The 16,598-nt window shown below is 37.2% G+C and overlaps 1 protein-coding gene across 1 annotated transcript in view; it reads left to right on the forward strand.

Moving 5' to 3' along the window:
* PIAS2 (protein inhibitor of activated STAT 2) overlaps positions 1-15,639 on the forward strand; it is a 69,023-nt gene extending 53,384 nt beyond the window's left edge. The window contains exons 11-13 of the mRNA XM_042781389.1: positions 2,631-2,770; positions 10,201-10,238; positions 15,583-15,639. Of these exons, the coding sequence (XP_042637323.1) occupies positions 2,631-2,770; positions 10,201-10,238; positions 15,583-15,639 (235 nt within the window). The remainder of the gene's footprint in view (positions 1-2,630; positions 2,771-10,200; positions 10,239-15,582) is intronic.
* The last annotated feature ends 959 nt before the right edge of the window (positions 15,640-16,598 follow it).

Genomic DNA, 16,598 nt, shown 5'->3' on the forward strand with positions numbered 1-16,598 from the left:
CCCCCCCCCCCAATCATTCTCCTTACCACCTTGGAAACCCAAGGAGGGATCTCAATGACTCGACAGTAGTGATCAACCCTCCTGAAAAAGATTAGCTTTAAATAAAATATAACTTACTTAATTTCATCCCAATTTCTCTCTAGCTCCCTGTAGGGTCTCCTTTCTAACATTGCTCATCCCTTGCTTGTAGTTTTTGGTCACTGAGTAACATTGAAGGCCAAGTATCCACCTAATTAATGTCTTTGAAATCTTCATCTACCTCTGAAAGATGTGTTTTGGAATACCGTACTTACGCTATGACCTCAAGCATATTATATTGCATATATGCCCTGTGTTACTCATTTTCTCTGAGATTTAACAGTTGTTAGCATAAGCATATGTACTGTTAAGATGGCTTTATTGTCCACATTTTCAGTGGCATCCATGATACCGAGAAGTAGTACAGAATGATAGCTAGACTAGGTCCTCGTGTCACAGTGCAAACCAATTTTAGAAAAACTCTAAATAGACTGTGAGTAGTTTTAAGTGGTTTGAGATTTAAATAAAACCAAAACTGTTTCCATCAAGTTGATTCCAACTCTTAATGACCCTGTAAGAGAGAGTAGAACTTCCTCGTAGGGTTTCCAAGGCTATAAATCTTTTATGGAGACAGACTGCCATGTCTTTATCCCATGGATCAACTGGTAAATTCAGACTTGCTGACCTTTCTGTTAACAGCCAGGGAATTTAACCATATGCCAAGAGCTCCTTTGAGATTTAAATACAGGTTATGAAATAATTGGTCAGTTGTTTGGAGCATGAAGAATGTATGCAAATATGTCATTGTTACATACTGCCACAGTTTAATAATCTGATCAACAAAGGCGTGTTTCAACCAGGAGAAAGAACACTTAGCGGTCTTAAGCTTTCATTCCAGTTTAGCTTTGTGACTGCATTTCTAATTTGTTCAGTTTCTGTAGATTTCACTTTATTCATCTTTGTAAGGATCCCGTCCAGCTACAGAATTCTGAGCTTCAGTCTATACATTAGTTGATTGGCAGTACTTTGGGATGCTAACCTTAATGTTTTATTTTAGTTCCTGTTTACACACCATTACTTGTTTGCAACATGGCCGCCATCAGCCAATAACATTGTTATCAGGTCAATAACATAGTTTAGTTTCTTATTAACATGCAAGATGTTTTTCTTGTAAACTTCTGGTTGTCTACCCTGAGCCAAGAGAAAATGCAGTTTAAATAAGAAGACTGAAATCTTTTCTCTTTAAGCCTGAACTCAATATATTACGTGTGTGTGTGTGTGTGTGTTGTATTGATTCTTAAAATAACTATTTTGTGTTTGTTTTTTATTTGTACTTTTAGCATGTACGAGTAACTTGAGAGTCATCAGTCCTTCTAGAAGAGTGGGTGGTGTCATGGTAGCCAGCATTTTAAATACATGTTAAATCTTAAGTAGTCATCTCCAGATGTCTGATTGCTGTCTACCACTGTAGGTCTGTTGACCTTGGGATTGGCTTTGCGCAAGTGATTCCCAGATAAGATGCTAGTAATTACTGGAATCCAAGTACAAATTGAAGAACTTCTGTTCAATCAAAGATTCAAATCAAACCTTAGGAGTCCCCTACTTGCATTCTGGAGGCCCTAAGTGGTGCATTTGGTTAAGTGCTTGACTATTAGACAAAAGGTTGGTAGCTTGACCCCACCCAGCACCACCTCAGTCTGCTTCTGAAAGATCACAGCCTTAAAAACCCCGTGGAGAAGTTCTACTATGTACACTTCAGGGCACCATGAGTCAGAATCAACTTGACAGCAACTAACAACAGCTTGAGTTCTAAATTTCTTTATAAATAAAATTACCAATACTCGCACATTTTTTTTTCATATACATTAGTAAAAGCATGTCATTATTGTTGTTAGATGCCATTGAGTTGATTCTCACTCATAGTGACCCCATGTGACAGAACTGTCCCTTCGGGTTTTCTAGGCTATAATCTTTATGGGGACAAGATAAACATACAAAACTAAACTCAATGCTGTCGAGTTAATTCCAACCCATAGCAACCCCCATTGGGTTTCCAAGGCAGTAAATCTTGACAAAAGGAGATTGCCCCATCTTCCTTCTGCGGAGTGGCTGGTGAGTTTGAACCAACCACCTTCTGGTTAGCAGTCATATGCCTTAGGCACTATGCCACCAGAGCTCCTTATGGGAGAATAGCCACATATTTTCTCCTGTGGCAAAGTCACTGGGTGGGTTCTAGCCGCCAACCTTTTGGTTGGCAGTCAAGCACTTAACTTTTGTGCCACCAAGGACTCCTTAATAAAAGCATATATGATAAGTGAAGTATATTTTTGTTCTTGGATGAAAATGTTATGTATTACTCCAGCACTATACATTATGTTTTAATGCCAGCTTGCTCTTATGTCACAGCTGCTGTTGAAAGTCAAGATACATTCATGTTAAAATGAAGACTTAAGAAAGAGGAGAGTAGAGTGGAGTACGGTGTAGTGAGTAGCTGCCATGTAGTTGTGTTGAAACTTAGTGCACTTACAGCTGAGAATGCCCAGTGGTACAGCCCTTCTCTCCTGTGAACTAACAGCCAGATTGTTTGTAATTTCCCATGCTATTTAAAACAGGGTTCTCATGTATCAGCCATCTTCTGTAAGGGTGCCCAGTGTGACTTCGGTTGATCCTGCTGCTATTCCGCCTTCATTAACAGACTACTCTGTACCATTCCACCACACGCCAATTTCAAGCATGTCATCAGATTTGCCAGGTATGTGGAGAGTTTTGTTTTGCTTTTTATCAATTTTATTATTTATTTTTAATCTTGATCTTTACAACAAATAGAGTTTTAAAAATTTAAATAGAAGTTCAAAGGAAATTTGAAAGGTTTTATGTAAAGGTAATAATATGTTTTAATATGTCACGTTCACATATTATAATTTTTTACTGCACAGCAATCTGTCGGTTCCTGATGATAGCAAATATGATAGGATAGTAGGGGGAAAAAATGACTCTCTCTTATGGAGAGTTTGTACTTAGAGACTTTTTCCTGATATATTTATCATAGGAGCTTCACAGATAAAGGGAGTACACTTCTTGGTAGGCCACCAGAACATACTATGCACATGTAGGGTTTATTTGGTGATCAGCTTTACCCTGTAGATTTTTCCCTTCCTATTGGGATAGGATCCACTAACTGTTTTCCTAGAGCAGTTCTTAAATAACATTGAAGGATATCTTTTATATCTATATTAACTCTAAAGTTAGAAAAATTCAAGGTTACGGGACTTACTTTAGGAGCTCTGGTGGCATCGTGCCTAAAGCACTTGACTGGTAACCAGAAGGCTGGCGATTCAAACCCACCAGCCACTCCTCGGAAGGAAGGTTGGGCAATCTACTTCCGTAGAGATACCGCCTCAGAAACCCAAGGAGGGGTCACTGTGAGTTGGATCCTACTTGATGGCAGTGAGTTTGGCAGGCTTTTTTTTTTGGACTTACTTTAGTGCTAAGACTTAAGCCACCAGGACATATTTTACAGTTTCACGCGCACACACATACAATTCTTCCCTCTATCCATAGCCATGTTTTTGTAGATGTTTTCCTCAGTCAAATTCAAGCAAGTTAGAACCAGTGATCTTCTTTGAGTATGTTTCCCTCCTCCTGTTTTAAAGTTGATTTTAGTCTGTGATTTATTCTTCTTCACTCCTTAATGAGGCCTTTATTTTATTTTAAGCATAATACTTAATTTTGGGGGCAAAATTGGTGTCATTGAAACAGTTAATAGTTGTGTTTCCTGGCACAGTGTAATTTTGTCACTTAAATTTGTTGAAATTATTTGAATAAAGTTGACTGGAAAAGAAAATGCTAAAACTAGTATTCATCAAAAAATTTTAATAACCTTTTACTGTTTATGTTTACTCCATATATAGTTTGAGAATTGGTACTTTAGAAAGTTCTTTGTAAATTCAACTAGCGACCATTTTGAAGTAATTGTTGTCTACAAATACAAGCAGCTTTGTCTGCAAAGCTTGTTGCTAAGGTACAAGTGAGGTTTTATGGTCCAGGACAAGGATGGAAGAAGCTCAGAGATTAATTCCTAATTCTATGTATTGCTTTAATAATTTGGCAAGTGTTGAGTGAAGTTTAAGAATGTCCACTTGTCATCTTGGTATGTGCTATATAAAAAAGCATGCCAGAAGAATTTATTTGCTAAAGACCTTGAATTCAAAAGATAATGAACATTTATGTTTACTAGTTAGTGACCATGCCATTAAGCAGTAGCATAGACATAGTACACAGATCACTTCCCCTGTAAATTAGGAGTGTAGATGAGTTTTTCATTTGGAAGAATTTACATTATTTCAAAATTTGGACATAAAGTGAGACTTTATTTCTTTTAAAAAAATACGTAGCTTTGAGAAAATGCAGTAAAATGTGCACCAACTGTGTATTTGATAAAATGCATTTCAAACTGGTATTGAGGAAATAGGAGCCCTGGAGGCACAGTGGTTAAAGCGCTTGGCTGTTAACCGAAAAGTCAGCAGTTTGAGCTCATCAGCCACTCAGGAGAAAGATATCGTAGTCTGCTCCCTTAAAGATGACAGCCTTGGAAGCCATGTAGAGCAGTTCTAGTCTGTCCTGTAAGGTTGCTATGAGTCAGGATAGACTGAATGGCAATGGAGTGCGTGTTTGTTTATTGAGGCAATAAGATTAATATCCAGGGCTGATATTTAGCTAGTATAAACCAGTATGGTGATACTGGCTTTCTTTACCAGTTGGTAAACTGAATAGAATAGGATCTACCAGCTGTTTTCTAGAACATTGCTTAGCATGTAAGTAATGATGTCAGTGCCAGTATAAAAATGCGTCAAGCAAATTTGTCATAGACTGTCCTGATGATTCTTGTTGGCGGGTTCTCCTGTCATGTAACGGTATCTATAAACCACTCACAGTACCATCTGCCAGTTTGAGGCCTATTGGGCTACACACAGTCTTGTGCATTCTTTACATATGTCTCTGTGCTTTAAAGAGTTACTAGTGTATTGTCATCTGTGAATTATGTAGCAGCTACTGCATCTAAGTAGTTGAGCTTTTACTTTGATTTTATTGTTAATGTACTCTTTTGTAATTAATTATAACTATGGTTTTATTTTTGTGCATAATTTTTATGTAATTAGTCATGTTGTACAGAGTATTAATATAAATTTAAGGATTTATAATAAAATATTAAAATTGAACACCAAGAATGGAGAGATGACAAAGTTTTAATACGTTTCTTAACATTCCTTTTAAATATCATAAACATGAATCTTCTGAATCTGCAGGGGAACAAAGAAGAAATGATATTAATAATGAACTGCAGCTTGGAGCATCTTCTGATACTGTGCAACAATGAATACAAAATAAAACAGATTATTTGTATTTATGGAATGGAAAACAGCTTGATTATTTCAAGAAAAGATATGACTGCCTTATTGCTAGTGCCATATTGTCAGGTGTGAATGGTGCTCAGTTGTATTATAAAAGTTTGAAAGTGCTAAACATCTGCATACTTAATCATGTAGCAATCATGTTTTGTTAAAAGTTTATGGCTCAAGTAAAGAAAATGTATTGTCATCAGTAAGGAGAAAAACTAAAGCTTCATATAATTATGCATTTAAAATAAAAAATTACCATTTTATCAATACTAATAAAGCAAAATACGTTTAGAATGTACCATCAGAATTTTAAACATTACATGGTTTTTAGGCGTCTTGGTTATCTAGAGCTACTGTAACAGAAACACCACAAGTGGATGGCTTTCACAAACAGAAAGTTACCTTCTCACACTTTGGAAGCTGGAAGGCTGAATTCAGGGTGCCAGCTCTAGGAAAGGCTTTCTCTCGCTGGAGAAAGGTGTTGTCTCTTCAGCTTCTGCTTCTTGGTTCCTTGGAGATCTCCATGTGGCTTGGCAGCTCTCTCTCCTCCTCTCTGCTTGCTCACTAACTTCTTTGATCTCTTTAAATATCATTTTTTGAAGCATCTAAATCAAATAAGAGTGAGACTTGAGGCGTATTCCTTCCTGGAACAAAATTCCTCTTCATCTGTGAACCTGTGAAGTCTAGATTGCAAGTTATCCATTGCCATAATACAATGGTAGAATATACACAAGGTAGGCATTTCCATTACAAATGGGAGAAATTGGAAGGAAAGAAGTCCAACCTCTGGCAGAGCAATTTACATTAGTTCTCAAGGCTTGAAAATAATCCTCTGTTCTCTGAGACCATCATCTGGACAATGGCCTTGCCCTCCAGACTTCTGGGTGTTGGCCATGTCCTCCAGTTTCCGCATGGAGACCCCTCAGCCCTGGGCTTCATCTTTGTCTTCCAGGCCCACTGAGACTACACCTCTGCTCCCTCCACTTGGGCGACCCCATTCTCTAGTCCATCTGAGTGGTAACCTCGCCCAGGCCTCCCTTCTTTTACCCCTTGGGCATGGCAGCCCTGCCCCCTCAGCTTTAGAGTGGCTCCATCTCCCCGCTTCACCGTCTGGAACCAAGTTGGCTAAGATCCTTAGGAGGCTGTGACCCTACCCTTTGACACTGGGAAAGCCTTGCTTCCCATGCTCTTGCTAACAGTTACAATCTCCAAGCTATTCCAGGAATTGTCCTTTTCCTTTCTTAGAGAATAGATGTAGGTCTTGTGCTCTGTTTCCTGCTTGTGGAATTCCAAGAGGCAGAAGTGTTCTTTTCTTTCATTCTTTCTCCGTCCCCTTCAGTCTAAGCTAAGGAGTTTCCTACTGTGGTAGTTGGTTAGATCCTTCAGTCTCAGGCTTAACCTCTTTAACAAAGATTGTGTAAGCAGTCCTTGGTGAACATTCTAGAACATGTGTCCTTAGTTTATACAACAGAATTGTGCAAGTCTTTAAGGTTTTTTTTTGTTTCCTTTTCCCATTTTGCCCAGCATTTTACTATAAGCAGCAGGCAAGGAGAAACCATGTGGTGCCTTTTAAGATCATGCTTAGAAATTTCACCAGCCAGATAATCAAGTTCATCAGTTATCTTCCAATAAATACTTGAACATTCAGACAAGTTCTTTGCCACTGCATAAGAACTTGCTCTTTCTCTGTTGTCCAATCACGTGTTCATTTTTTTGAAAGGCTCACCAGAAGCACATTCAACATCTGCATTTCTAGAACATTTTATTGTTAGTACCATATGTATTGTCTTCAGACAATAGAGACTTTCTGTACAGTTCTCCTCACTCCCTTCCAAGCCCTCACCAGAACTGCTTTTGAAATCCATAATTCCACCAACAGTCTCTTCAAGGCAATCTAGGCTTTTACTATTAAAAAATCCAAACTCACTGTGACCCCTCCTTGGGCAGTGTCACTGAGGAAGTAGATTGCCCAGCTTCCCTTCCGAGGAGTGGCTGGTGGTTTTGAACTGCCAGCCTTCTGATTAGCAGTCAAATGCCTTAGGCAGTACCCCACCTTGAAACTTTTCCAGCCTCTATTCCATTACCCAATTCAGAAACCACCTCTACATTTTAGGTATCTGTCAGAGCAGTAACTCTATCTTCTTGTACCAAATTCTTAGTTATCTAGTGCTACTATAGCAGAAGTACCACAAGTGGGTTGCTTTAAAAACATGAATTTATTTTCTTGCTGTTTAGGAGGCTTGGGGTCCAAATTCAAGGTGCTGCTTCTAGGGGAAGGGTTTCTCTGTATTGGCTCTGGAGGTAGGTCCTTGACTTTTTGGCTTCTGCTTCCTGGTTCTTGGAGATCCCCATGTGGCTTGACATCTGTCTTACCCCATCTTTTCTCACTGCCTCACATGTTTAATCTCTTTTATGCCACTCCTAGAAAGGGGATGGGGCAGTCTACTTCCGTAGTGATACCATCTCAGAAACCCAAGGAGGGGTTGCTGTGAGTCCTGCTTGATGGCAGGGAGGGTACCTCAGAATAATTGACTCAAGATAAACCCGACACTAATCCTGTCTTATTAACATGACAAAGAACCCATTTCCAAATGGGATTATAACCACAGACAGAGATTAAGATTTACAACACCTATTTTTGGGGAACAAAACTCAGTCTATAACATGAGGTAAAAATAATTAAGCATTACCCAGCATGAAATACATAAGATAACATAAAAAGATAACAATATAGTATATCATTGTAATTGAAACAGTGACATAAGAGAATGGCATTTTGCTAAATGAAACAAGGTAGTAAAATGTCAATCTTTATTGAAACTTCACCTATTTCATATAAGAGTTGTAAACAATCTATTTAAAGCATAAAATTCAACACTGATGATAGTTTAAGTGTGTTATTAGAAGAAATAACATCTGAAATAGCAAACTTCAGTGTTAGTGATTAAGAAAATGGTTTCATTGAGAAATATAATAAAACCCTATTGGATGTTGTGTAGATAGTACCTATACAAAGGGAGACAATCTGGAGTTTCAACCAAAGTTTATAAAAATTTGTAGGTATTTTATTACGATGTTGTGTTAGTCATCATATTCAGTATCTCTGGATGAGATTGTCAAAAGATAGAGATAAAGTAAATCTCTCAGATCTTTTCTCAGTAGACTTTTGTATCTACTGCCACACATGAAATAATCACTAAAGAGAATTAAACAGTGTGTCTGAAGAGCTGGGATTTGAAATAATGAAAATAGGAAGTCTTTGGACCTCGATGGACAGCCTCTAGTGGTAGACCTGCAAGAACAGTTTGAAAAATATAGTAAGTCTTGTGTATTTCCTTTATTTGAAATTATGAAATGGGAATAAACATTTAGATAATGAGTCTTTTTTAGTGATTTGACTTCAAATATTCCACTAGAAGTGTGGATATTTTGTTTTTAGCTTTGTAAAGATTTCAGTTATTAAAATTGACTGACTCAGCAAACATTAAAAAATGTTTCTGCTTTTGCAGAAGCTATTATAAAAATAAAAAACATTTGATGCAAAGCAAAATAAAGTTAATAAAATTGAGCCAATTAAATGATAGTCCAATAAATTATTTTGGAGACTTAATAATAGTGATATTGAATATATACAGCTCTCAGATAGTATCATAAAGGCTAGCTAAATTTGTTACTACTCTGCAGAAGTAGAAAGCTGATTCACTTTAATAAACAGTATTAATGTGAAGAGAAATCTTCTGCTTACTGAGTTATGTCACCCAATGATTATCAGTTTAATAGAGAAGTCACTGGGAAAGTTTGTTATGATCCCTTGTGTCAGTTTTTGACTTGAACACCTGGATTATATAGCCAATGACAACCATACAGAATGAAAACTTTTGTTAACAATTTAAAAAAAAACCTTTTTAAACGGTGCTATACTTGATAAACATTTTTATAACATAGATGATAGAGGAGTACACATTAACATTTTTGAGTTATAAATTATTCATGCAGCTTAAAATTTTTAGATACTGTCCCCACTGATATTCTCTGTTTCGAGTAACGGTCTTGCATCAGACTTTTACTCTGTGTGGTTGTTATACTTGGAGTGATATCCAGTGCAAACATAACAAAAGTTCATGAAATTGAGTAGAAATTGGCCCAGGTCTTAATGACCTATGCCTTGTATGTGATTTTTTAAAAAAATGATTTGAAATAATTGAAAAGATTTTAGTCAAGCAGAGAGGTCTAGGGGAACTGACTTTAAAGATTATTGCTAGACTTTTCAGATTTGAAAATTTTTTATTGCTTTAACTTTATTCAGTGCTTCAGAATGGTGTTACTGGGCAACCTTTTCCACATTCCTGTTTATGAAGCATAAATGAAGAAGCCTAAATCTTTGAAAGTTACATGAACTTAGAACCTAGTTAACCTTGATACAACGTAGCTTGGCAGTGAGATGCAGTTACCACGAGCTCATTGTGTGCAGAACATACACTGTGCACTACCCTTGCTGTGGGATTTGGGAGCAAGAGAATGATGGATGAAACAGACTTATGTTCAAGAAGCGATTTTCTAGATGAAACTTAATGTGGTGTATTTCTACAAAATAAATGTCAAGATCTTAAGAGCCTAAGTATGTTTTTTGTTGTTGTTGTTGATATAAAACTTGCGTGTGGCAGAGTGGTAAGCACATACCCCAAATGTTTTGTGATTTTGATTAAGTACAAAATGATTTTGGGAAATAATTCTCTTCTCCAAAATAAAAGAGATATCTATTAACAAAGCATTTTTGTTTTAGGTTTGGATTTTCTTTCCCTTATTCCAGTTGATCCCCAGGTATGTATCCTGAATTTAAGCAACTAATTTGTATTTTTGATTGTTGATTATGTCACACTAACTGAAAATGACCAGTTGCATAAAATCAGGACAGTCATCTCTCAATTACTTACATTGATGGACAGGAAGTGTACTATATAAAAAATTTTGTAAGTTTTTAAATAAAAAGTTTCTGTTTTTCAGTTTATGATATTTTGACCTTAATACTTGAATTTTTTTATTGTATTTAATTTAGCCTAATACAGTTGATATTTTTTACAAATGTTTGAGTCATTAGAATGAGTAGAAACAGTGCTAGGTGGCTAGAGGTTAAAATTTGACAGAGATAATTTGTAAAGTACATTCTGTGCATTAAAAAATCAGTAGCTTGCTTAAACAGATTTTGAATCATTAGCTTGGTATTCTCATGATTATAAAGACATTAAGATTCAGACTCTATTACATATCTCACCCCTGTTTTTTCTGTAAAAGATAAGAAACTCTATTATCCCTGTGGTCCAATGTGAAAACTATGGGAAAAGGGGAAAGGAAAAGTAAAACAGAGAAAGAAAGGAAGACTAAGAGGGAAGGTGTTTATAGGGGAGGTTGGAGGAAGCATGAACCACTGCTTCCTGGGATGCTCAGAATTGGCTAACCATGGGTCTTACATCATCAGACTCCTGTTTTCATGCTGTGTATCTGATCATACAAACTGAGATGAGAAATTTGGACTTTATGTGCAGAATGAGGAATTTCTTCTTGTCACTTGAACCATTATTAAATCAATAGGTTTTATAACAAAGGCGTCTGTTTATTTTTCTAGGAAATGGATTTTTCGGGCTTAAAGTTTTTATGTGAACAACTCTTTTAAAAATCATCTTGGAGCTTAGAGGATTTTAGTTTCATAGCTTTATTTGGCATTCTTAGCAACAAGCTAATTTATTTGCTAAGTCAATAAAAAGGTTATGCCTTCACTTTACTTTAGAATCCTTAGATTGTGTTTCACTCCACCTCCATGTTCGCCCTTAGTCCCTGCTGTCCTTGTGCAGATATGTGCCCATTACCCGTAAGGAGTACAGAGTGAGAAGATAGATAACAATGGCTGCAATCCTAGTACTAATGAATTCAAGGCATGGGACCCACTGACAGCAGGACTCTTAAATTTTGTAACTGAAAGAGTACCTTTTTACTATGAGGCAGTCAAAAATTGGCTGTGAGATAGAAGGAATAAAAATGGGCTCTTTTCTAAATTTTTTGCTCAATTTTAGTGGAAAGTTGGACATTAATCTGCTCTTAGAGAAGAATTTTAGTATCTGACATTTCAACTTTATTTAGAGCTTCTTAGAAGCTCTTTAAGAGCAGTTACTTACCCCCTTGAGTCCCTTCGTGTGTGGCATTTGTTTTATTATAAACCAAGACATTTATCCAGTCTAAACATTAAATTGCTTTTAAAAGGCAGTCTGCATTTTAATTGTTGCCCCTTCCACTGACTAACAGCTTAAACCTGGGGCTCGAAGGTCATGTAGTCTAACTTTAGTTTTAAATTTCTGATCTGTAATCCAATACAGGCAGTCCCCGGGTTACAAACGTCCAACATACAACCTGTAGTTACAAGCCAATCCCCATAAAGCATATTATATTAAAATTCGAGGTACGTACAATGGTTCGTAGTAACAAACGGGTGCTACTCTGCGACACGCATCAAAACGTTATTTCTACTGTACTGTTGTGTTAAATGTTCCAGTATATCTGGAAGTGTTTAATTTTTTATGAGAAAGTATGCTATATACTGAGGCATTTGACTAACTGACATTAGATACAAACCATACTAACTGTTCCAATTTACATACAAATTCGACCTAAAGACAGACTTAGGAACAGAGTTTGTTCGTAATCTGGGGACTGCCTGTATATCTAGCTTGAATACAATAAGTCCCTGGGTTAAGAACCTCTGACTGCCATAAAGCCTATTGTATTAAAAATTTGAGTTAAATACGATAGCTTGCAATAAGGAACTCACAGGCACCACTTTGTGATGCTCATGACAACATCGCTCAGCGGTTCATCGGCTCAAGGAAGGAGAACGCTGTCCACCTTTTTTAAGTTGGATCACATTGCCATTAACACTGTGTTAAGTGTGTAACTTTGTATTTGGCTTAAATTTTCCTCTTATTTACCCTTGTAACCATGCCTCCAAAGCGTAAATCCCATGCAAGTGCTGGTGGTGCATCAAAGAAAAGGAAAACGATCACGATTGAAAATAAAGTGGAAATAATAAAGCGATCGGAAAGAGGTGAAACGCCATCGGTCATTGGAAAAGCATTAGGCTATAGTCGGTCAACGATTGGAACAATTTTAAAGGATAAAGTGAGAATAATGGAGCATGTGAAAGGCTCTGTCCCAATGAAGGCTACAATTATTACTAAGCAACGCAGTGGTCTAATTATTGAAATGGAAAGGCTATTGATAATTTGGTTAGACGATCAAAATCAGCGTAATATGCCTATTAGCCTTACATTAGTGCGAGAAAAGGCTCTAAGCCTTTTCAATGATTTAAAAGCTGCACGTGCAGCAAGCCAAGGTGATTGTGATGAAGAATTTGTTGCAAGTAGGGGTTGGTTCAATCGTTTCAAAGTGAGGGCAAATTTAAATAATATTAAAGTGCAAGGTGAAGCAGCAAATGCCAATGTAAGTGCTGCAAATGATTTTTCTGAAATGTTGAGAAAAATTATTGATGCGGGAGGTTATTTGCCAGACCAGATATTTAATGTAGATGAGACTGTCTTGTTTTGGAAAAAAATGCCTGAAAGGACCTACATTTCAAAAGAGGAAAAAAATGCACCAGGGCGTAAAGCATCGAAGGATAGGCTAACGTTACTGCTTGGAGGTAATGCATCTGGGGATCTCAAGCTCAAGCCTTTGCTTGTGTATCGCTCCCTAAATCCAAGGGCACTTCACCGCATCATTAAGGCATGTCTTCCCGTTATTTGGAAGGCAAATGCAAAGGCTTGGGTTACAATTGCCATCTTCGAGGATTGGTTCTTGAACCATTTTGTCCCTGCTGTTGAACATTATTGCTTGGCCAAGAAAATTCCTTTTAAGATTCTCCTTGTGCTTGACAAAGCCCCAGGACATCCAAGCACTTTAGATGACCTTCACCCCAGTGTAAAGGTCGTATTTTTACCCCCGAACACCACATCGCTACTGCAGCCAATGGACCAGGGAGTGATAGCCTCCTTTAAGGCTTATTATTTACGACGGACCTTCTTACAAGCAGTCAGGGCTACCCAAGATGATGTGATGAGCTTAAGGGAATTTTGGAGGAATTATAATCTCTATGATGCCATCAAAAATATTGCTGATTCTTGGGAAGAAGTGAAGCAGTCCAATATGAAAGGAGTGTGGAACAAATTGTGCCCCCAGTTTGCACATGCTTTTCAGGAGTTTACAGTTGATGACATTGCTGAAGCCAGGCAAGCTGTGGTTGACATTGGTAATCAGCTGCAATTAGATATAAGTGAAAATGATGTCGTAGAGTTGCTCAACTCCCATGCTGAAGAACTAACCAATGAAGACCTTATGGAACTCGAGCAGCAGATGATAGCATTTCAGAAAGAAGAGCAAGATCTAAAATCTCCAGAACCAAAAAAATTTTTGACAAAAGAGTTAGCTGAAGCCTTTCGTCTCATTGAAGCAGGGATGGCAAAGTTAGAGAAGCAAGATCCTAATACAGAGAGGTTCACCAAAGTTTATCGTATAGTTACTGAGGGCCTCAGTTGCTACAAGGCCATATATGATGAGAAAAAGAAAAGGTCTGTACAAACCTCCCTTGACGTCTATTTAAACAAATTGACTCCAGTAATAAACCTCCCCTCTCCAGCAGCACAGTCACACCCTGACTCTCCAACACCAAGTCCATCCTCTCCAATGCCAGGTCCATCATCTTCAACAGTGGCCATCTTTCCATCATCATCTCCTGAGTCATCGAATTATTAATGTTACCATGATGTTACCTCATGAATGATCTTTTTTTTTATCTAAACTTTTAAGAACTGTAAAGTTTTTTGATAGCACTACATAACTACACACACAGAGTCTCTTCAGTATAGTACTGTATGTAGTTTCACTACTACTGTATTATTATGTACTGTATTATTTAAGATGTCTTGGAAGTGTTTCTTACGTGTTTTATATGCATAGAAAGGTAACATATATACTGTATACTAAGACAAACATTTGACTAACTGATGCTAAATAAGAACCATATGTACCTGTTCTGACTTACTGGCAAATTCGACTTAAAGACAGACTTGGGAACTGATCTCGTTCATAACCCGGGAACTGCCTGTAATACATAGAATGAAAAATATTGATCAACTATCCTTACTGGTCTTTTTCATACAATAAATCTAAAAATAAACTTAGGAAATCTTTGTGCAATATATACCAGACCACACTTATCTTGCTAACATCAGTCCAATTGTTTCTCACATAAAATATGCCATGGTGATGTAAACTCAAGCTTGTGGCTCTTACCTCTCTCTAATTCTCTTGGTCAATGTTAGAATATTAAACTCAAGTATTAAACTCAAGTTTTTAATTTGTTTGGGAATCAGCAACCAGGATGATGAGGGAACTCGCGATAGGAATACTTGGAGGGGGGATGTCAAGCAAGTGTCATGGAAGATTAGAGTTAGGCCTTTAAAATTCATTCCCAGATTTTACATGAGACCATTGTTCTGAGCATGCAGGGGTAGATAAGCTACCGTATAGTGTCTATTTTGAAATGAAGATTGACTTTCTGTTGCATAAGTATTGTTATATATAGAAAGGAATCAGATGCCACCATTCAGCTGGTCAGTCTTTATTCATAAAGTATCTAATTAAATTTTGAACTATACCTTATTGTTGAATTATACGTTAGCATTTTTGCTTAATAGCATTAAAAATAAATATTTAACTAACCTTTCATAATGTTGATTTAAAGCCCATCTGAATACATTCAATGAACAATTTCTTAAGATTTAGTATGAGTCATAACTGTGGGGCCAGTATTTAGTATTAAATGACTTCAGTTATTACTGACATTATTTCTACTTACGTGGTCAACAATCAAGTGCCACAGCTTTTCAGAGAATCAAGAATATTCTGCATACACTTTAAATAATGTAAAATAGCTAAATTCATGCCACCTCCCATCCAAAAATGTGAAAAGTTTTCGGTCCCAGTGAGATTTAAATATGTGGCTATCACTTGTGTATATCTAACAATCTCTAGTCTCTTTATTTAAAAATCAATGTAGCCTCTTCCTCATCGGCATCATTGTTTGTTTCAAGCAGTACTGTCCTCCTATGTTTTTGGATAGTCTCACCTCACCCTTAACAGCAAGCAGTACGTCTGTCACCACCACCAGCCCCCATGAAAGCAGTACTCATGTTAGTTCATCCAGCAGCAGGAGTGAGACAGGGGTCATAACCAGCAGTGGAAGTAACATTCCTGACATCATCTCATTGGACTAAGGAGGACTCATTCGATTCTAGGAATCATTAATCACAACTTCTCTTTATTGGATCTTTGGTCCATGGAACCTGTTTTTTTGGGACAGTTACTTTGATATTTATTGAAATGTCAAATGGATTCTTTTGCTTCCTGAGAGATGAACACAGATGACTGCAGCAAGAACCAATGACAGCAAGGATTTTTCTTCCTCCTGGCGTACCCTGAGCGTCAGATACAGTCAGCCAAACTGTATCTTCCTAAGCAGTGGAGTTCAATTTCTTATGTTACTGGATGGATTCTACAAATCAGTTAAAATTTTTTGTAATAAACGGCAATAACATTATGTAAATATTCAAGTAAACTTTTTTCCTAATTAAGAAAAAAAAGATGTAATAATTCTAGAATGATAGCAACTTGTGTTTAACCTGGTGTGAAGGAAAAAAATACATGGAAAGGAGTTGTTTGCTGGCTGGGTCTTTTCCACGGAGATAGTAAAGCCTTGGTAAGTGCCAGAGATTGGGCCAGAGCTTGGGCCCCGTTTGTCCTGCAGTTTTGGTCTTCTTCCTGATCCCATCAAAGACAATGGCCTTTGATAAGCATTTTCCCCCAGTGTCCTTTACACTTTGATACTGTTTGTTAATGAACGTGGAATGAAGTTTTGGGATTTGGCGGCTCTGTATTAGTGGTTATGTTGAAGGACACTATGCAGATTTTGGCCTGACCTACTGTGTGTTATTTTTGGTAACTGCATTCTTAGAACTCTAAGAACTCTAATTCTGTAAGTTTGGAGGCTTGCTTCCTCAAAAAAGAAGTTCTGTGCAGCCATTGAATGAAATGTTTTTGGGGTAAGGTGTGGCCAGAATAGTTGTTAGAATTTTTCTC

The sequence above is a fragment of the Orycteropus afer genome, unplaced genomic scaffold, assembly GCF_000298275.1.
Source record: "Orycteropus afer afer isolate SDZICR_OR568_19922 unplaced genomic scaffold, OryAfe1.0 scaffold00113, whole genome shotgun sequence".
Taxonomy (NCBI): domain Eukaryota; kingdom Metazoa; phylum Chordata; class Mammalia; order Tubulidentata; family Orycteropodidae; genus Orycteropus; species Orycteropus afer.